This window comes from Rana temporaria, chromosome 4 (assembly GCF_905171775.1).
Source record: "Rana temporaria chromosome 4, aRanTem1.1, whole genome shotgun sequence".
NCBI classification, from domain to species: Eukaryota; Metazoa; Chordata; class Amphibia; order Anura; family Ranidae; genus Rana; species Rana temporaria.
In genome coordinates this window covers 143777842-143800613 of record NC_053492.1, presented here as the reverse complement: position 1 = coordinate 143800613, position 22772 = coordinate 143777842, and the positions used below count along the sequence as shown (strand labels likewise).

Here is a 22772-nt window from a genome sequence, read left to right as displayed (position 1 = left end):
GGCCAATGGGTGCATGTAGTAGTCAGAAGGGGCCGGTAAGCTCTCGACACAGCGATAAGAGAATACAAGGTCAAGGGTGTTACCATTAGAGTGAGAATGAGAGTGTGTCCATTGTGTTAGGTCAAAAGATGAGGTTAGGTTGAGAATTTGAGAGATAGCCAGGGATGTTCAGGTTACCAAGAATGATAGTTAGAATTTCAGGGGAGAGAAAGTAAGGAAGCCAGACAGAAAAGTCATCAGTGAAGAGTGATCAGTCTATGAGGCCGATAAATTTTAACCTTCAGGCCGGGTACACACGACCGGATCTGTCCGTTGGGATTTATCCGCGGATCAGTTCCAGCAGACAAATCCGGTCGTGTGTACGGCCTAGCGGACATTTTTTGGCGGACATTTTTCCAGCCTACCGTTTTTCAAGCGGAAAAACATTTCTTAGCATGCTAAGAAATCTATCCGCTGGAAACCTGTCCGTCGGACTTATCCGGTCGTCTGTACAGACTCGCCGGATAAGTCCAACCGATCCCCATCCCTCGCATGCGTCGAAGTGATTTGACGCATGCGTGGAAGTATTTACCTTCCAGGGTCGCGCACGTCGCCGCGTCATCGTCGCGGCGACGGCGCAGCCACGTCACTGCGTATGTTTTCCGTGGGGATTTTGATCTGATGGTGTGTACAGCCCATCAGATCAAAATCCGGAGCAGAAATGTCCGCTGGAAACGGTCCGGCGGATCGTTTTCATCGGATATCCGCTCGTGTGTACAGGGCCTTAGAGTAAGTAGCATGTTCAGAATCTGTATCTGGGCACAACATTTGTGATTACAGTCAAGAACTGCGCAGATAGCAAAATTCACATGGCTGTCATATTTGACCCATCATCTCTGTTAAGGAAGTAGGTGGTGATCCTGGATAGTGCCTAAACAAACATGGTTCTGTCCTTCAGGAAAGAAGAGCTGAAGGAGGCAGATATTAAATTACCCTAGAACACTATTTTTATTACCTAAAAAATAATAATAATATTTTTTTTTTGATGAACTGATAAATGAGTTTATTGTTGTGCTGCTAAAAACCTTTATGACTTGCATGTTTTTCTCCTTCCATAAGATGATGCATGTCATGTGTTACATAGCAAGCCTAAAGTGTGCCTGTGTCTGGACTATGGACATTATACTATTAACATATTATCTAAATGATACATTAGTACCAATTAACATATCCCTAACATTCAGTAAAAGAGACTTAAAACAAGCATGTGCAAGCCTCTCCAGCTGCCTTCACATTCGTTATTTATTCTCAAAGATCTTCAAAGATCACAACATAGCCTCTGAGAGCCGGTTCACACTGGGGCGACCTGGGATCCCACTTCAAGTCGCACGAGAAAATGAATGGAAGTGAATGGGAGCCGTCTTAAAGCGGAGCTCCACCCTAAAGTGGAACTCCAGCTGATCGGAACCCTCCCCCCCTCCGGTGTCACTTTTGACACCTTTCAGGGGGAGGGGGGTGCAGATACCTGTCTAAAGACAGGTATTTGCACCCACTTCCGGCCACACAGTCTCGGGCAGACTGCGGGCATGACGTCACCTTCCGTCCCCCGCTGTGTTCTGGGAACACTCGGCTCCCAGTACACAACGGGAGTCAATCAGAAGTCGGATCACTGTCCTAACTGAAGCAACAATACAGAAAGGTAAAATGCATTTCTCAGGCAAGCCCCTCCCTCCCCCTCCCACAGAGCTGATTGTTGTTTGGCCACTGGAAAGCCTCCTGTCCTGGAGGCGACTTGAAGTTGCCTTGTAAGTTGCCTGATGATTCATACTCAGGTCGTGTCCAAGTTGCCTCCCAAAGTCGTGATGGAAGTCGTATTGCCCCTGTGTGAATGGGCTCTGAAGTACACGTTTCAGTTGTTTTCTAACAGCTGGAAACTATAGTCAGAAAATTGAGTCCTGCTGCATCCTTTTGCAGATATAGCTATGTAAAACATTACACATGAGTGCCTATTCTGTTTAATGCATGGGTCTTCAAACTACTACAATTCCCATCATGCCTATTCATGTCTGTGAATGTCAGTGTGTTACAATGCCTAATGGGATGTGTAGTTCTACAACAGCTGGAGGGCCGTAGTTTGAGGAGCCCTGGTTTAACGTATAGTAATACACTGTATCACCCTGCTCTGCACATGCTTAATTGCTCTCCCATTTTAGGCAATTTTAGGCACCGCCAAGTTTATAAAAGCCGATCTGCTAACAGCATTAAAGCAGAATTAAACACTCCTATCCCTTACAGCCAAGGAAGCTGCTTCTGTTTAATCTGCAACTGCCATGGTGCTGCACATGTGATCAGTTATGACACCAGCCATTTGATGGTTTGACAGTTTGGTTGAGAGCGCAAGCAAATGACGTAGTTAGCAATCCCAGCATTCCAGGAACGCGGCATTAGAGTCAGTTAAAATGCTGAAAGTATGCAAGGACCTAATAGTTATTCCTCCTAATATTGGTTCATGGACCAGCTAAAAAGAGCAACACTTATTTTGCATGGAAAATGATTGTGTTTATTACGACCTCTGAGTCATATTCTAAAAATATCACACTTTGTCCAACAAATCTCTGGCAGAGTCAGTGCGGATCTAAATAATCCCAACGTTTACATTCTTTTACTAGCCTAAATAGCCATAAAGAATTATGCCTCATGTTTTAGGCGTTATTTACATTATGAGATTTAGAATCACACAGAATTGCAACGGTCCTGCCCACGATTCCAAATTGCGGCACAATGTGCTTTTTGGTGCCATTACTCCTAATGACACCCCAGATGAGGTGCAATTCTGCCGCGATTGTTGCGTGGCAGAATCACGTGCATTTAAAAATCTCATTTAAAAATTGCGATTTCAGAATTGCAAGAGGGAACGCTTGTTCCTGTAATGGGATAACTGAACAGGGGCCGTTTTTAGAAGCATCCAGGTTTTTGTATTGTATTTCTAATTAGCTCAGTACAAATGTGTCTGCTGTATGTAGAGAACATATTACACTGTGGTCTATTGCCTTATTTGGCCAAAGTTAAAAATGTTATAAAGGTAGAGGATTTTTACCTTAAAGCGGAGTTCCGCCGGAAAAAATAAAAGTCAGCAGCTACAAAAAGTGTAACTGCTGACTTTTAATAATCGGACACTCACCTGTCCCATGGTCCAGCGATGCAGGCGTACGAAGCCTCTGCCCCTTCTTACTGTAAGAATTCCCTACTCTGGATGCTCCTTCTGTGCAGAGTCGACCAACAGTGATGCGCTGTCATCGCTGACAGGGCTTCCATCTTCACCCAGTCTTCCTCCTGGGACTCGCCGGGCTACAGCCGCTTGAATAGGCAAGCCACAATGACATCACTTCTGCGCATGTGCATGGGTGTCACTGTTTACAGCACAGGGCTCTGAAGGATTGGTATTAGTATACCATTTCTTCAAAGTGCATGCGCTGGTGTCATCACCAGCAGCTACACAAGTATATATCTCCTCAATGGTGCACGTTTAGGAGATATTTACAGTACCTACAGGTAAGTCTTATTATCAGTAAAACATAAACAAATAAACTCTACTACAACTTTAATACCTTCTCCCACACCTCTGAACCAGGCAGCTCCACAGACTGCTGAGGATACATATTCATAACTCAGTTATTCATTTTTTTCACTCAGACTACTGGAGTCTACCCAAAAGTAAATGGCAGAAGCAATTAGTATCTTGATCTACGGAACTACTCCAGCACATAGAACAATAAAATAAAAGCTCAGGCAGGCTACACCCTAGCTGTATCAAATCTCTTTGAGTATGAGCACACAACACCTACGTGGCATGGGAGGCAGATACACTTATATATACCTACAACTAACTATTTTTTTTGTTTAAATCCACTTTATTTTTATTTTGCTTTTCTTATTTCATACATAGATATGTCTATTCGACATCCATTGCAATTCAATTAACATGCATTATACAACATTTTTGCTTTCCTATAATATACCCATATACATCTCTTTATTTCTTATATCCCCCCTCCCCCCCTGCCCTCTACATTCTACATAGAAAATCTATCCAACAACAGTTTTGGTGGTGCGACACTCGTATCTCTCAACCAGGCATGCCACATTTCCTCAAGTTTACCCTCTTTTTTCCTTCTTTTATATGCCAGACTAACTTACATTAAAATGTAGATAAATAGGTTCCTTAAAGCGGTGGTTCACCCTCATTACCAACATTTTAGCATTAAATTAGGCATAGTAGCGCGAGCTACAGTATGCCTGTATTTATTTTTTTAGCCCCGTACTCACTGTGCAATCGTATAGATAAGATTCTGACTCCCCGCGGGGAATGGGCGTTCCTATGCAGAGGGAGGATGATTGACGGCCGGCTATGGCACATCACGCTCCCCGAAGATAGCCGGAGTAGGTCTCAGCTCTTCACGACGCCTGCGCACAGACTATGCGCAGGCGCCGTGAAGCGCCAAGTCCTATTTCGGCTATTTCTGGAGAAGCGTGACGCGCCATAGCCGGCCGTCAATCATGCTCCCTCTGGATAGGAACGCCCATTCCCCGCGGGGAGTCAGAATCTTATCTATACGATTGCACAGTGAGTACGGGGCTAAACAAATAAATACAGGCATACTGTAGCTCGCGCTACTATGCCTAATTTAATGCTAGAAAAAAAAATTGTTTTATTAGGGTGAACCCCCTCTTTAAGAATTACATAATTAATAAGTTATGTACAAGTTGTACACTATTATTGTATTCTGTTATGCAATAATATCAATGTAACATTTGCGCATCAAGAATAATATTGAGCTGCAAGCACACTTAGGCTGCATTCACAAAGTCGCACGTTTTTACTGTGTTTTTTGCTGCGATTTTGTACAGGTCACCAATGTAAAAAGCATAAAAATGCCTGTAATTTGCCCCAAAGAAACTCATGTTCCATTTTGAGCATTTTTCTGGCATTTTGCTTCAGGTGACAAAACGCTCAGATGTGAACAGGTACTATTGAAATGAATGGGATTTTGCTTGTTGGGCGTTTTTTCGGGCGTTTTATGAGCTGAAAACGCTCAGGCAGCCTTAGTGTATGTAAATAAATGATATACACTACTGTGCAAACATTTTAGGCAGATATGAAGAAATGCTGTAAAGAAAGCTTTGAAAAATATATATACAGTATTTTAAAAGTAAATTTTTTATCAATTTACACATACAGCAAGGAAAAAGGCAACATCCCAAGAAAGGGATGCAAGCCTTACACAAAACAGGGTTAGGTTCACCCTCTGACAATGGTACTAAAAAACTTTTTGGACAATCTATATCAGTATAGACACCAGTTATTGTACTGGAAAATACCTACATTTATTTATAAGTAATTGCATGTTATAGTTTAATATTTTTGTTTTTCATGCACACAGGAGAGACTAATGAGGAGAGAACTTTCCGGAATTGGATGAATTCTCTTGGTGTAAACCCTTATGTTAACCATTTATATAGGTAAATGCATATGCACTTTTTATATTGTGATTCATGAGAATTATGTTTTGCTTTTACTGAAGTCAAAGTATTCTGATTTGATTGGTAACAACTGTATGATATACTGCCATTGGCATGTTGCTCTTTGCCTTACTGGATATGTTCAACTGTGGTGCCATTTTCTTGATATCTAAACACTTTGCAGCTTAGCCAGTGTAGCGCTACTCCCACAGGAGCCGCTTGGTAGATTGGGTTCTTTGTTCTTTTGCCTTGACTCTGTGAACAACCCCAGGCCCTCTGGCAAACTAGGTTAAGCACATGGATACAACAATACTATTGGGAGCAAAAATATAAATATATCATGCACACAAATATGTTTCAGTATTAAAAAGGTAAACACCAAACTGTTTAGTAGTAAAGAAACTCAAAGGTTAAATTATATGGCAGTACATGCATACATAGACAAATACTGTATATAATTAGTTCAGCTCACTAGACAATGTAATCCCTATGTTATAGTAGTTAAGGGTAGTGTTCTGTACCATTAGATGAAAGTAAACCTAGTAACCCACAAAATCAGCAGAAAGCAGTAGCATTGGTAAAAAGTAACAGCAATCGTGATCAATACTACTACAACTCCTCTGTAACCAGGAGGCTATAACTGCTTTATAGTGCACACTGTATGAATGGCTAAAATGAAATATAATGCTCCCTAAGGAGGTACCACTTACTATGGACAATAGGCAAAGTTCTTGTGAAGCAGCTATCTGGGTGCGCAGTTCTTGGCACGCACTAGTTCTTCAGCTGGCTAATGTTGGGGCCCAGTCTTTACAGTTGTGCACGTAAGTACAGTCCCAGTCTGTATACATTGGGCCAGATTCAAGAAGCAATTGCGCCCGTGTAACCATAGGTTACACGGCGCAATTGCTTACTTGCTCCGGCGTAGCGAATGCTCCTGATTCAGGAACATCGCTACGTCGACTGCAGCCTAAAATCTGCGCGGCATAAGGCTCTTATGCCACGCAGATTTTAGGCTGCATTCTAGCGAAAACCGCTAGGGGGCGCTCCCATTGTGATCTGTGTATAGTATGCAAATTGCATACTAACACCGATTCACAAACTTGCGCTGGCCCTGCGTACGCAAATTACGTAATTTGCGTACGTCGGGTTTCGCGCAACGTTACACATCCTAATAGCAGGCGCAGCCAATGCTATAGGATGGCCACGTTCCCGCGTCGCGAAGTTCAAATTTTACGTCGTTTGTGTAAGTGGATCGTGAATGGCGCTGGACGCCATTCACGTTCACTTTGAAGCAAATGACGTCCTTGCGACGTCATTTGCCGCAATGCACGTCGGGAAAGTTTCCCGACGGAGCATGCGCTCTACGCTCGGCGTGGGAGCGCGCCTAATTTAAATGATTCCCGCCCCCGGCGGGATCATTAACATTAGGCGCCCGTACGCCGGGCAAGTTAACACAGCGCCCCCGCAATGTACGGAGCTGCTGCCCTGTGCCTGCGTAAGAAAGGCGCAGATTCTTACTGAATCTGGGCCATTGAATTGGGCTGCTAGGTAGATTGCCAGTCCCTATGTACTCTGTCTCTTCTAGCAGCCATAGCTCAATGGCAGCAATGCCCACTTACCAGTCTTAGCAATAAGCAACTTTGGTCCAGCTATTTAGATGTCAGCTCACTTCTGGATCTGCCTTGAGTGACTCTGGTCCTCAGCACACAGGTTAACAGCACTCAGATTTCTGTTTCAGGCAGCAGGCTTGCAAAAGGTTATTGTGCACCAGGGGATATCGACGTGCACACTCCGGTCCCCTCACAACAAGAGGCAGTTTAGGAGAAAACTGCTCTTTTTCCCCTCCTGTTAGGGGTGTATACCTGGGAATCACACTCTCCCTCTGCTGAATAGTGCTCAATGGCACTAAAAGAGAGCATAAGAGTTTTTCGTATATGCACACAAAACAGCTGCATCACAGTCTTTATTGCGGCTCTTTTTCTAGACAAGAGCTTGGCTACACCAGGAATGATTTTATTCTTCTCCAATGCAACCATATATACAATAGTGTTGGATAACTGTTGGGGATTTTTTTTTTCTAGTGGTTGATATTTTTCTTAAATTTAACTGTTTTTTTATGCACTGAACTTAAGGGGAACCCAAAAATTTCAGTTGTCACCACAACAGGAATAGAAGAGAAGTCTTCAAATAATGATAATAACACTAGCTTTACATTATGATTTCATAATGTTTCCTTTTTACTCTGTTCATAGTGACCTTACTGATGCTGTAATCATCTTCCAATTATACGACCGATCCCGGGTGACAGTTAGCTGGGATCGTGTTAACAAACCTCCATATCCACCTCTTGGAGCCCACATGAGAAAGGTCTGTGTGAAAGTTAATTTATTTATTTGTATGTAGACACCATATTTCTATCAAGTGCCATACAGTGATTCTGTTGAATATGCTAACATGGTTTGTCCAAAATCAGATACAGTATTTGTCATGTCATCCCCTACTGTACCGTCTTCTGTTGCTGGAAAGAAACAGCACTTTTCTATTTGTTTCTATTGCTAGCCAATTATCACTTACCTTTGTGGTAAATGAACTACCCCTGTCAACACCACAATTGGGTCTGGGAATATGATCTATGTCCATGCAAGACAACCCATGAAATTGATATTGTGTGTGTGCATAGTAACCAATGCTTCTAAATCCAGCTTGTACCATTAAGCTTTGACGATAAAACCTAGAAGTAGATTGGTTACTATGTACAGCTGCACCAGATTCTGTGTGTAATCCCAGGCCCAAATGTGGTGATGACAGGGGAAGTTCATTCACAATGGGTTTTTGCAGACTGTTAAAGCGTTTGTTTCCCCAACACTTCATAATCCTGAAAAGGGGCTGCTGTACCATGTAGTTGTATGAGAAAGTATCCTGCTCTCTTTGTATTGCTTCCTTTGTGTGAAATCCCTGATGTTCCTGCCAGTCCCTCTGCTTTCCTAGTAAGAACTGACCACACTAAGCAGGAGAACACACTGTGGTTAGTTCTCTAGTTATACTGGGAACTCTATCTGCAACAATTTTTTTTTTTATATATACACTTTATAAATGAACTTTCATACAGTATGTTTAACTAACTGGGTATATTTCCTTTTTTCTTTAGCTAGAGAATTGTAATTATGCCGTTGAGTTGGGAAGGAACAAAGCTAGATTCTCCCTAGTGGGTATATGTGGCCATAATCTTTATGAAGGCAATCATACCCTCACTCTGGCCTTAGTGTGGCAGCTAATGAGGAGGTAAGTCATTGACATGGGCCTTATGTACCTACATACAACACAACACATTTATGTCCTCCAGTATTTGAAAACCATATATATATATTTCTTGAAGGGACGAACTCCAAAATGTGTTGTGTATGTGAACAGAACTAAAAGTTTTCATTTAACTGTTTGCTGACCGTGATTCTGGACTTCAGGGTAGGGGGAGCGCCATCATAACAGCCAAATCTCATCAGCAGGTGCCAGCCAATGGATGTCCACCAGCACCCACTGATCACCAAGGAGAGTTACATGACAGAGCTTTGCCTATGTAAACAAGGCAGAGCTTCCCTCCTGACAGGGCAAAAAAATCCATTATGTTGCTTAGTAAAAGCATCACACATAGTGTACAGTACACAAACACTGGCTAGGCACACATTTAACCCTTTGAACGCTCTAGCTGTTTAGCCCCTTCCCAGCCACTGTGATTGGTACAGTGATAGATTCTGGACTTCAGGGTAGGGGGAGCGCCATCATAACAGCCAAATCTCATCAGCAGGTGCCAGCCAATGGATGTCCACCAGCACCCACTGATCACCAAGGAGAGTCACATGACAGAGCTTTGCCTATGTAAACAAGGCAGAGCTTCCATCCTGACAGGGCAAAAAAATCCATTACGTCGCTTAGTAAAAGCATCACACATAGTGTACAGTACACTGGCTAGGCACACATTTAACCCTTTGATCGCTCTAGCTGTTTAGCCCCTTCCCAGCCACTGTGATTGGTACAGTGATTTTAGCACTGATCACTGTATTAGTGTCAGTGGTTACCACAAAGTGTCAGAATGTCCGCCGCAATATCGCAGCCCCGCTATAAATTGCTAATCGCTGCCATTACTAGTACAAAATAATTAATAAAAAATTCCAGTATATATCCCATAGTTTGTAGACGCTATAAAATTTGCACAAACCAATCAATATACACTTATTGGGATTTTGTTTTATCAAAAAATATGTAGCAGAAAATATATTGGCCTACATTTATGAAGAAATTCGATTTTTTATATATTTTTTTATTGGATATGTTTTATAGCAGGAATTTTTTGGTTTATAGCCTGCAAAAAAATAAATAAAAATGCAGTGGTGATCAAATACCACCAAAATAAAGCTCCATTTTTGAGAGAACAAATGACATACAATTTATTTGGGTACAGCATTGCTTGACCGCACAATTTTCAGTTAAAATAATGCAGTGTTGTATTGCAAAAAATGGCCTGGTGATGAGGGGGGGGGGGGGGGCAGGGGTTAAATTTGTACTGTGTACTGTTTTTGTATAAGAAACATCAGATATGAAAGGCAGAACATGATCAGAAATAATAGGCAGCAAAAAAAATAAAAATAAGCCTTTGTCGTGCAAGAATTTTCAGACATTATTTCCATCCTCGGTTTTGACTTGCTGTGAAACTTCAAGGAAATCCAGACAATCGTTCGCCTGATTTTCTTATAGTGTGCACCCACCTTTAGATGAACAATGACAGCCAATGTAGTTCCCTCATCACAGGTTTTTCTCTATAGGAACACATAATTCATATTATTATTTTTCATTTTCTGACAGGCTTTACTTCTGTGCATTATCAAAGAAGGAGCAGGATTATCTACTCAGGCTTGGGCTGATTTTTAAAGAAAAAAATAAATTTAGGAATTTTCACACCTTTTGTTTTTATGCACCTAGAACTATGTTAGCTAATTTAAGCTAAAAGTTAATTTTAATGTATGGTAGCCATTATACTTTACATGAAAAACATTGTAAACACTATGGGCCAGATCCACGTACCCTGGCGCATATTTCCGTCGGGCGTAGCGTATCTAAGATACACTACGCCGCCGTAACTTACTGTTTTTTTTTATATCCTCAAAGAATGCGCGCCGTAAGTTACGGCGGCGTAGTGTATCTTTTTTTTTTTTTTTTTGCAAAATCTTTTTTATTGAGAATTATATTGACATACAAAACTAGCCCACGCAGGGGCCGAACAGTTGCCCACGCAGGGGCAGTACCCCGGTCGCGACAACATGCCGCAACAGGGCACAACACACATCTTAAACATCCTAACGTAACTTATACTATATCCCCAATGTGGGGAGAGGGTAACTTCAGGATAATCTGTGCTCAAATCGGTATTGACAAAAGAGTGCAGCATGAAAATAGTTGGGTCAATAGCTAAAAAACTGCAGGCACATTATCTATCTAGGCATTTGCTACTGGATCATTTACCGTGGCATTGTCATCTAGCCAACAGTTCCATACTTTCTCAAATTTCTGTGGGCATCCCCTGCCCGAGTAGGTGGCCCTATACAAGGGCAAACTAGCATTTACTAGGCTTTTCCAGAATCTGACAGAAGGGGGAGACGATTGTTTCCAGGTCATCGTAATGGCCTTACGAGCATAATATAGTAACAGGGATTTGAGTATCTTCCTGGCTCTAATCACTGACATTTGTTCCACCAGCCCCAACAGGCGTAGTGTATCTTTGGCGGCGTAAGGGCGCGCAATTCAAATCAATGTGATAGGTGCGTGTTTTATGCAAATACGTCGTGACCCGACGTAAATTACGTTTTTTTTGAACGGCGCATGCGCCGTCCGTGGGGGTATCCCAGTGCGCATGCTCGAAATTGACCCGGAACAAGCCAATGCTTACGACGGTGACGTCATTCTACGCAAATCCCTATTCGCAAATGACTTTGAAAAAAGTCAAAATTCAACGCGGGAACGACGGCCATACTTAACATTGAGTACGCCTCATATAGCAGGGGTAACTATACGCCGGAAAAAGCCGAACGCAAACGACGTAAATAAAGGCGCCGGCCGGACGTACGTTCGTGGATCGCCGTATCTAGCTAATTTGCATACTCAACGCGGAATTCGACGGAAACGCCACCTAGCGGCTGGCGGAAAAATGCACCTACGATCCGACGGCGTACTAAGACGTACGCCTGTCGGATCGAGCCCAGATGCAGTCGTATCTTGTTTTGTAGATACAAAACAAAGATACGACGCGGGAACTTTGAAATTACGTAGCGTATCAATAGATACGCCGGCGTAATTCTTCTGTGGATCTGGCCCTATATAATATATATATATATATATATATATATATATATATATATATATATATATATATACTCAACACCTATATTCACATTCAATCTAATAACATTATGTCCAGATTGCTAAATTACCTGGTGTGACAAAATGTACTGGGGCCCATTGATGAGTTTTAGGTACCATATATACAAATCCCACTGGATACCCTCTGCCATCATTCAAATCCAGAAATGTCCTTATTTAGAAATTCCACCAGAGGGTGCTGTAAGCTATTACAATTGTGGGTTTTCGGTTACATAAGCTCAGATCATACGAAAACATTTACAGAAGTGTGCAAAATAAAATCATATTAATTGCTGTACTAGGTTTATTAGAGGGATTGCTAATTCTAACTGGAATCCCTGTGCCCTAGAGGCCCCCAGTGTAGTTGCTTCTGTTTGCCAGCTATGTGTTTGTAAAAATAGGCATTTTGTATTAATGCACCCTTCCGTTAATGTTTAGCTATCTGCTCTGTAAGCCTGTAGTAGGATATTTTAAAGGGGATAAACAAGAAGAACATATACCCCATTCCAAACTTGTAGCCCATGGTCTTAACAGAACTGTCAAGCATTCTTGTATATTTAATGATGCCTATAAAAAAAATGCCACAAATGTATATTTTAAAGTGATTGTAAAGTCTTATTAAAAAAACAAAAATCAAACATGTAATACTTACCTACTCTGTGCAGTGGTTTTGCACAGAGCAGCCTGGAGTCTCCTCTTTTTGGGCCCCTCTTTTGTGCTCCTGGCCCCTCCCTCCTCTCGAGTGCCCCCACAGCCAGCAGCTTACTATGGGGGCACCTAAGCCGAGTCACAGCTCTCTGTGTCCATTCAAACATGGAGCCCTGACCCGGCCCCACCTCTTCTCTCCCCTTATTGGCTAATTGACTTTGACAGCCGCGGGAGCCAGTGGCATTGTTGCTGTGTCTCAGTCAATCAGGAGGATAGTCTTGGACGGGTACGACACTTGTTGACATCACTGGAGAGAGAAGGGCCTCTCCTTCTCTCTCCAGGGGGTGTGAATTAGGGCGGTGCTGGGGAGGCTGCTACACACAGAAGGTTTTTTTCTTAATGAATAGAATGCATTAAGATAAAAAAAAAACTTCTGCTTTACAACTCCTTTAAATAGAATTACATTTCACTGACAATAGCATCAGGAAAATATTGCATTGCTCTTGTTTATATTTTTATACTAGTATAATTCATCATATTTTCATTGGTATCTAATTTTTTAAGGATGTGTGAATCTGCCTTTAAGGCTGGGTTCACACTATTGTGAATTGGATGAGTGTGCCTCGCATCCAATTTGCAATAGCAATAGATTTTGACCGGCTCTCTATGGAGCCGGTTCACGTATCTCTGATGCGGCTCTGGTGCAAATTTGCACAGGAGCCCTGTGCGACTTTTGGTCCGTTTCAGGTCCGAATTCCAAAAAAGTAATGCAAAACTGGACACTGCCATGGTGGACATGCACCAGGACAATTTATTTTATTTTTTTAAATACGAGACCTTCCGCTGGACCTCCCAAAGAAATGAGAGCCCCATAATATCACAAAAGTCCACTTATTTACTTATTTACTCAAAATTCCACTTATTTTTAAATGGAAGCCTTGCAGCTAAAAGGAAAAAAAAAAGTGAAATCTTTAAAAACAATACACCCCCTAAAATAAATGAAAACGTCCAAATAATACACCCCAAAACAAAAGCCCACTTTTATTTAAGGGAAGCCATTCTGAAAACATGGATATGGTTTAACTTAAAATAAAGGACCTAATTAAAGCGTAACTCCACTTTTGTGGGGAAAACAATAGCAAATAAAGAAAATATAATATAGAGTATACAATTGCGACACAAGTCATATTGTAATCAGGAGCGCTGGACTCATATGTTTGTATGAGTTTTTTTTCACATGATTAGAGCCTGAGATCTCTAATTGGCTTGAAAAAGGTTGGGCTCAGGGCACAGACCACTGCAACCCGAACCCACCCACGTGTGACAATAGCGAATGATTATTCGCTATTGTCTTCCGGTCTTTCCTCCCTGCCAATCAGGACAAAAGGTGTATTGGGTTGGCCGCGAGGAGAAGCCAAGGAAGCCTAGGAAGCCAAGGAACCCCCCCCCCCAAAAAAAAAGTTTAGCACCAGCCGTCACTGATTGTAAGTGAATGTGACCTTTCCTTTTTAATCTGCATCTTTGCAATTTTCTGAAATGCAATATGGCTACCTGGAGTTGTTCTGTACACAGAGTGTGTACAGAATGCCCCCTCCCAGAGACATATAGCTGGATTCAGGTAGATTGCCGCATCTTTCAGGCGGCGTAGCGTATCGCATATACGCTACGCCGCCGTAAGTCAGAGAGGCAAGTGCTGTATTCACAAAGCACTTGCCTCCTAAATTACGGCGGCGTAGCGTAAATGGGGCCAGCGTAAGCGCTCCTAATTCATATGAGGATGAGGGGGGCGTGTTTTATGTAAATGATTGGTGACCCGACGTGATTGATGTTTTTTTACGAACGGCGCATGTGCCGTCCGTGTACATATCCCAGTGTGCATTGCTCCAAAGTACGCCGCAAGGACGTATTGGTTTTGAGGTGAACGTAAATTACGTCCAGCCCCATTCACGGACGACTTACGCAAACGACGTAACATTTTCAAATTTCGACGCGGGAACGACGGCCATACTTAACATTGGCTAGACCACCTAGGGGGCAGCTTTATCTTTACGCCAGCGTACCTCTTACGAAAACGACGTAACTTTACTGCAACGGGCGCACTTACGTTCGTGAATCGGCGTATCTAGTCATTTGCATATTCTACGCCGAACTCAACGGAAGCGCCACCTAGCGGCCAGCGTAAATATGCACCCTAAGATGCGACGGCGTAGGAGACTTACGCCGCTCGTAACTTAGCCTAATTTAAGCGTATTTGGTTTCCAGAATACGCTTAAATTTACGACGGCGTAGATTCAGAGTTACGACGGCGTATCTACTGATACGCCGGCGTAACCCTACGTGATTCTAGCTAATAATTTGCCGCTTTTGTGATTGGCTTACTGATTTTCCCTGAAGTCTGCCCTAAGATACAAATCAGATTTCAGGCATCCCCTGCAATAAAAAAATATTTTTGATGAGATACTTTCAATAGAAAATCACATCTAAAGGGAAGCAGACCCTGCAATTTTCCTCATTAGTGCCCTGCAGGTGCAGCAGCTGATTGATAAATATGAAACCACTCCCATTAGACTCACTTTCCCACATGGATATAGACAAACACACAGGGATTTCTTCAGAATAACAAAAGGTAGGAATCTGCAAAAAAGTTTGTTAAAATCCTTGTAATGTACATAGATCACCCAGAGGGGAATGTTTTTTTCTCAATAAAAGTGTTATTAATATTTTATTTTTTATACATATTTTATTTGATTTTAGAAGTAAACATTACAATTAATACAGATGCCATAAAACCGTAGATTTGTGGGTTTAGATGTGAGCAGGCTCAATCTAACAGTATAGATTTCATATTATGCATCTCAGTTAAACTAGTAAGATCGTAGGGAAAAGAAAAGGAAAAGAACACAAAAAGGGGGGGGGAGAAGAGGAAGGAAGAGTAGCAGGAAGGTCCTGATCTAAGGGTTTTAGAAGGAAGCTTGGATGGATAAGCGAGACCTCTGGGTAAACCCCTCCGGGTTTCAGAGCACTCGGATCAGCGTCCTAACAATACTAAATTAGGGCAGGTTACACAATACATTTTATTTAACAGACAAAATGGTATTGAAACTTTGGGGGGTGGGAGTGTTACGTTTAACAATATACCTCACTAAAAATAAAAACCCCATAATAATACCCTCCAAAGTAATAACAACTTATTTTTTAAAAGGAAAATCTTGCAGCAAATAAAAAAAAGCCTGCGATTGACAGAACAGGAGAATAAAGTGACCAAACACTTTAAATCAACCACAAAATAAAATAAGCACAATTAAGCCCAACATAAATGAAAAATGCCACAAAGTTGCTGATTACTCAAGAAGCTAGCAATCAAAATGAAAGTGCAGTTTTGTAAATGTCCCTTATATTTCCCTATGCGGTTTGTCTGCTTCCCTTATGATTTCCCTGCAGCAGCTTATAAAATCCTGACACTATGGTGGATATGTACCTTCTTTTTTTTTTTAAATACGTTTTGACTTGATATACAAGCGATGTCTTAATATACAAGTAGTGTCCTGTCACAATTGAGTATAAAAGAGAAGAGAGGCACCTCTAAGTGTAGCAATATGGTTATATTTAATGAAGGTACAAGATTTAGCCACTCACATGGTTGATGATTAAAACAGGCACATCTATGTATGCAGACATCCGGGGTAAAGTGATCCACATAGACCGTCATCCTCCTCGCCATTGATGTTGTCCCTTCCACACTGCGCTCCACGAGCTGTTCAAGCCTCGCTTTCAGATCGCTCTACTGCAGGGTAGTATTCCCGGTCACGATTGCAGAGTGAAAGCAGTGAGAGCTGGCGGTGTGGAGGATGGTCTATGTGGACAGCTTTACCCCGGATGCCTGCATACTTAGATGTGCCTCTTTAATCATAAACCATGTGAGTAGCTAAATGTTGTACCTTCATTAAATGTAACTATATTATTACACTTAAGCCCTGTACACACGATCGGTTTGTCCGATGAAAACGGTTTTCATTGGACAAACCGATCGTGTGTGGGCCCCATCGGTTTGTTTTCCATCGGTGAAAAAAATATGTTTTAAATTTTTCCTATGGATAAAAAAAACGATAGAAAAAAACGATCGTCTGTGTGGAAGTCCATCGGTCAAAAATCCACGCATGCTCAGTGTTTTACATTACCGCGTTTTGGCACGGTCTGATTTTTGACTGATGGTGTGTAGGCAAGGCTGAGGAAAGTCAGCTTCATCGGATTAGATTCCATCAGATATCCGATCATGTGTACAAGGCTTTAGAGGCACCTCTCTTCTCTTTTATACTCTGTAGCTCCTGTTGGATTTTTCTTCTAATCCCCTTGTGGAGGCTTCCATTTGTGGATGGACATTTTATGGTTACACAACCAATCACATTGCTATAATCATTTTATATGAACTATAAACTTATGAATAAATGGTTGTGGAACAAATCATTTGAGTTTCCATTATTTCTTATAGGGAAATTTGCTTTGATATACAAGTGCTTTGGATTACAAACATGTTTCTGGAACAAATTATGCTCACAATCTAAGGGCCAGATTCACAGAAGAGATACGACGGCGTATCTCCTGATACGCCGTCGTATCTCTGAGTGTATCTATGCGACTGATTCATAGAGTCAGTTACGCATAGATAGATCCGAGGATGCAATACTTCGGCCGCCGCTGGGTGGAGTTTGCGTCGTTTTCCAGCATCGGGTATGCAAATGAGGTTTTACGGCGATCCACAAAGGTTTTCGCGTTCGTTACGTCGTCGCTAGTAATTTTTTCCCGTCGCAAAGTTACGGCTGCTTTAACATGGCTTAACTTTAGATGAGCCATGTTAAAGTATGGCCGTCGTTCCCGGGTCGAATTTCAAATATTTTTTTTATTTGCGTAAGACGTCCGGGAATACGGAAGTACGTTACGCACGTCGCCATTCAAAAAAATGACGTCACTTCGTGCAAAGCACGGCCGGAATTTCAAAACGGAGCATGCGCAGTACGTCCGGCGTGGGAGCGCGCCTAATTTAAACGGTACACGCCCCATTTGAATTGGGCGGGCTTGCGCCGGACACCTTTACGTTACACCACCGTAAATTTACACGCAAGTGCTTGGTGAATCAGGCACTTGCGCTGAAAACTTGCGGCGGTGTAACGTAGTGGGGAAAAGATTACGCCACCGCAGATAACTGTGAATCTGGCCCTACGTTTTTACTGTGTATATATATATATATTTATATTTGCCCACTTTACTTTTAGGACAGACAAACTATAGGACAACGGCTTCAGATCATTCTGGTTATTCTACACATGGAATAAATAAAGATGCTTTAATATTTGCCACATTGTTTGTAGAATATATATTTATTTTATCTTGAGGTTTTCTTCTATTAGGTATACACTAAATGTGTTATGTGACCTTGGAGAAGGTGAAAAGATTGATGACAGAACTATTATAAACTGGGTGAATGAAACTCTGAAAGGTGCTAACAAGAACACCTTCATCACCAGCTTCAGGGTAATAAATATAACAGTCTATTTTATATTTAAATTGTATTGCTTGAAGAGCATATCCAGTCTTTTCAATGTGTTTAATATGAACATGTTGAATAAATCAGCTTAATGTAAATAATCTTATGATTGAGTGAGTGAGTGAGTGAGTGAGTAACTTGTATAGCGCAACAAATGCGAACTAAATCGCCTCAAGGCGCTTCCCGTCCAGAGTCATTCCGGTCCTTCAGAAGAGGTGGGTCTTTAGTTTTTTCCTAAAGGCCTGATGGTTTTCTTATGATTATGTTTTAATACGCGTGTGTGTGTATATATACAAATATTGGGGTAGTCATATACTGATTACATACAACTGTTCTGCTTCCTGCTTTGCAGTGCTAAATGCTGACTAGGCTTTACTGCTCCTTCACAATGCAAGGCTTTGAGTACATTGGTTCATATTTACTCCCCATGTGGCTTTTACCTTATCTTACTGATTAATTAAAAAGAGATTGGAAAATTGCAGCAAGCTCATTATAGAGACTACTCTACAAATCTCTATATGTTATTACTTTACAAGATTTACATAGCCCCAACAATTTGTGTAGAGTGTAGGTAGAGTGAAGCATGGTGTGGCGACAATAATTCACACAGTCAGGTGCAATATAAAACTTGTATTGAAGTATTGCAGTAACACAGCTACCCAGCTGGGCACACTTACAGTTTCCAATAACATGAAGAAGTAGGTTCCAGCCGAACCGACAGCGTCTGCTGAGAAGGTACAGAATGCGGCCTGGCTGTCTCGTACCCAAACAGGAAGGTATCCAGAAAGTTGCAACCCTACACTTTCCCACCTCCTAAGGAACCTATCACTAGTACTGTCCCTACTTATCACTAGTAGGTGTACCTTTCCCTACTTTACCCACTCACAAAAGCAAGCCAAACCCAGGGGCCAGGGTCTTAAATATACTCTGCCACACTTAAGAGGGCTGCCAGAGTCAAATAGGCAACCAGCATCCAATCAGATCACTGCCCCAGGGACTCAGGAAACCATAGAGGAACCTTTGCAAAAGAAAGGAAGTGATCTGTTTGGAATCCAAAACCACCTTAACCGTGCCCCCATCCCTGTAGTAATATAGAACAAGAAAAATTGGGTCATGGGACTTTAAATGGGGCATGGACGGGTTTGTAAAATTGTTAAGGATATCAACAGTAAAAGATCTATCACAGTCCCATCAAGGGAAATCTCTGTGGTCAGAAGAAATTGCTTGGTGATCAATCCGAAAATGAAATTGAAGGAGTCAAATGTAAACTTAATAATGTAATATGTATCATAATATATAATACAGAGATCATGCATACAAAGGCATAATACATGTAGTCATAATAACATTGATATAAAAAATATTCAAAATCCAGGACATGACCATTAACCACTTAACAACCACCCTATAGACCAGAGGTGGGCAAACTACGGCCCGCGGGCCGTATACGGCCCGGCGGACCTTTTAATCCGGCCCCCGGGCGGATCGCTAGAAATCTGAATTTGAAGTCTGAATTTGCAGCCAAAAGAATTGCGGGTGTTAGCCGCACCTCTTTCCCGCCCCCCCGCTGGTGCAGCCAAAGAAACCCGTGGGTGTTAGCCGCGCCTCCTTTCCCGCCCCCCGCTGATTCAGCCGAAGAAGCCATTGGAGCTGGCCACGCTTCCTTTCCCGCCCCCCCCGCTGACGGCATTCCCAGCCGCCCGTCACCTCGTGGAGTGAGTGTCCCCGAATTCAAAAAAGTCCCCCAATTCCCACCAAGTAATGACCCGGTCCCGACTCCTCACCTCACACTGTGCACACTGCACAGGCTGCTGTAGGAGATCCGAGACGGCCGAGGACTGCAGGCAGCAAAACACTGACAGGACAGAGATTTCATCATCATCATCATCAGGTACTTGCTTGTGGGGATGCTGGCAGCAATTGATGGCACACTGGCAGCAATTGATGGCACACTGGTGGCACACTGGCAGCAATTGATGGCACACTGGCAGCAATTGATGGCACACTGGCAGCAATTGATGGCACACTGGCAGCAATTGATGGCACACTGGCAGCAATTGATGGCACACTGGTGGCACACTGGCAGCAATTGATGGCACACTGGCAGCAATTGATGGCACAATGGCAGCAATTGATGGCACACTGGCAGCAATTGATGGCACACTGGTGGCACACTGACAGCAATTGATGGCACACTGGCAGCAATTGATGGCACACTGGCAGCAATTGATGGCACACTGGCAGCAATTGATGGCACACTGGTTTATGTATGTCTTAGTGATTGATTAACATCACAACTTCATTGATTTGAAATTGATACCCTTATTTTTTGTATGATTTTTGCTCATCACTGCCACACACATGCAGCCATGCATTGCACGTGTGTGGCAGTAATGAGCAAAACTAAAAATCATACAAAAAAAAGCCATCAATGAAGTTGTGATGTGAATCAATCACTAAGACAATAAGACATACATAAACCATAATTTATGACACGGCATACATTGTCGTTTGGCAGGACTTTATGGGGACAATGTCTGCAGTCTCTGATCCTCTCTGGTATCATGTGCGCAGTCTCTGATCCTCTCTGGAAATTTTCACTAATATGAGTCACAAATAGTGAAAAATGTTCATTGTTTTGGGAAATTTTGTTTAATAAATTAAAAAAAAATTCTTGTAAGGCAACCTCACTTTTTCATTGTTTAACTATAACAAGTACTCGTACCAGTTGTCCAACAATGATATTTACTGCTTTTTATAAAGAAATACGATTGATTTTATGCAGTATTGAGTTTAGCCTTTTGGCCCGGCCCTCCAACATATTTTTAGTTTCTCATGTGGCCCCATCGAAAAAATAATTGCCCACCCCTGCTATAGACGAAATACGTCTACAAGGCGGTTGCTTAATTCTAGGAGGGCGTCAATGTACGTCCTCCTAGAATCGCGCTCCTGCACGCCCTGTGGGGCGCGCACACGGGAGTCTCCGTGACCGCCGGGTCCTCCGGACCCGGCTGATCACGGATCACGGTAAATCGCCGCTGTGATGACGCCGGTTCCTCCCTCTCCTCTCTGTACCGAACGGTACAGTGTGAGAGAGGAGAGGGGAGAGAGCGGAAGCAGCAGCAGCTGCTGCTGCTGCTGCGGGCTGGATCTGTGACACATGCAGTCACAGATCCATCCCTCCCTCCCTGTGCAATACTCTGCAATATTACCCCCATACTCTGCAGTGCCCCCATACTCTGCAATGCCCCCATACTCTGCAATGCCCCCATACTATGCAATACCCCCATACTATGCAATACCCCCATACTCTGCAATGCCCCCACACTCTGCAATGCCCCCATACTCTGCAATACCCCAAAATACTCTGCAATGCCCCCATACTCTGCAATACCCCGCAATACTCCGCAATGCCCCGCAATACTCCACAATACCCCACAATACTCCGCAATACCCCGCAATACTCCGCAATACCCCGCAATACTCCGCAATACCCCGCAATACTCAGCAATACCCCGCAATACCCCGCAATACTCCGCAATACCCCACAATACCCCGCAATACTCCGCAATACCCCGCAATACCCAACAATACCCCGCAATACCCCACAATACTCCGCAATACCCTGCAATTCCCCACAATACTCCGCAATACCCCACAATACTCCGCAATACCCCACAATACCCTGCAACGTCGTCTATGGGGATTTTTAAGTAGCAAAGTTTGGCGCCATTCCACGAGCGTGTGCAATTTTGAAGGGTGACATGTTGGGTATCTATTTACTCGGCGTAACTTCATCTTTCACATTTATGCAAAAGAATGAAGAAAAAATACTAAATTTGCCAAATTTTATAACAGAAACAAAGAAAAATTATTTTTTTTTACAGAATTTTCAGTCTTTTTTCTCTTATAGCGCAAAAAATAAAAAACCCAACGGTGATTAAATACCACCAAAAGAAAGCTCTATTTGTGTGAAAAAAAGGACGAAAATTTCATTTGGGTACAGTGTTGTATGACTGAGTAATTGTCATTCAAATTGTGAGAGCACCGAAAGCTGAAAATTGGTCTGGTTATTAAGTGGGTTTACGTGCCCAGTGGTCAAGTGGTTAAAAGCAATCACAAATAATTGACATATTTTTTTATATCAATGTTATATTGACTACATGTATTATGCCGTTGTATGCATGATCTCTGTATTATATATTATGATACATATTACATTATTAAGTTTACATTTGACTCCTATAATTTCTTTTTCGGATTGATCACCAAGCAATTTCTTCTGACCACAGAGATTTCCCTTGATGGGACTGTGATAGATCTTTTACTGTTGATATCCTTAACAATTTTACAAACCCGTCCATGCCCCATTTAAAGTCCCATGACCCAATTTTTCTTGTTCCATAGAGGAACCTTGTTCCCCATGACTTCCTTTCCCTCTGCATTGCCGCTGCGGTTGAGTGCCACCTTCAGTGGAGACAGCATACAGCACCTGCCTACAAATGTTTAACAAAATAAAGGGATATAGTAAAGTTACAGAACAATTCAAGACAAGAGGGTTAATAGGGCTCTGCTCATGAGAGCTTACAATCTAAAAGGCATGTGCAAGTGATACAAAATGTAATAGCTCTGATAGCATCACCTATAGGCAGTATAGTGGATAGCTGGAGAGATT

General features: G+C 42.4%; 1 protein-coding gene across 2 annotated transcripts in view; it reads left to right on the top strand.

Moving 5' to 3' along the window:
• Positions 1 to 22772, top strand: part of PLS1 (plastin 1) — a 149870-nt gene that overhangs the window by 121809 nt on the left and 5289 nt on the right. For both annotated transcript variants that reach the window (XM_040349119.1, XM_040349118.1), the window contains exons 11-14: positions 5421 to 5499; positions 7752 to 7866; positions 8648 to 8781; positions 17961 to 18084. In XM_040349119.1, coding sequence (XP_040205053.1) covers positions 5421 to 5499; positions 7752 to 7866; positions 8648 to 8781; positions 17961 to 18084 — 452 coding nt within the window. The remainder of the gene's footprint in view (positions 1 to 5420; positions 5500 to 7751; positions 7867 to 8647; positions 8782 to 17960; positions 18085 to 22772) is intronic.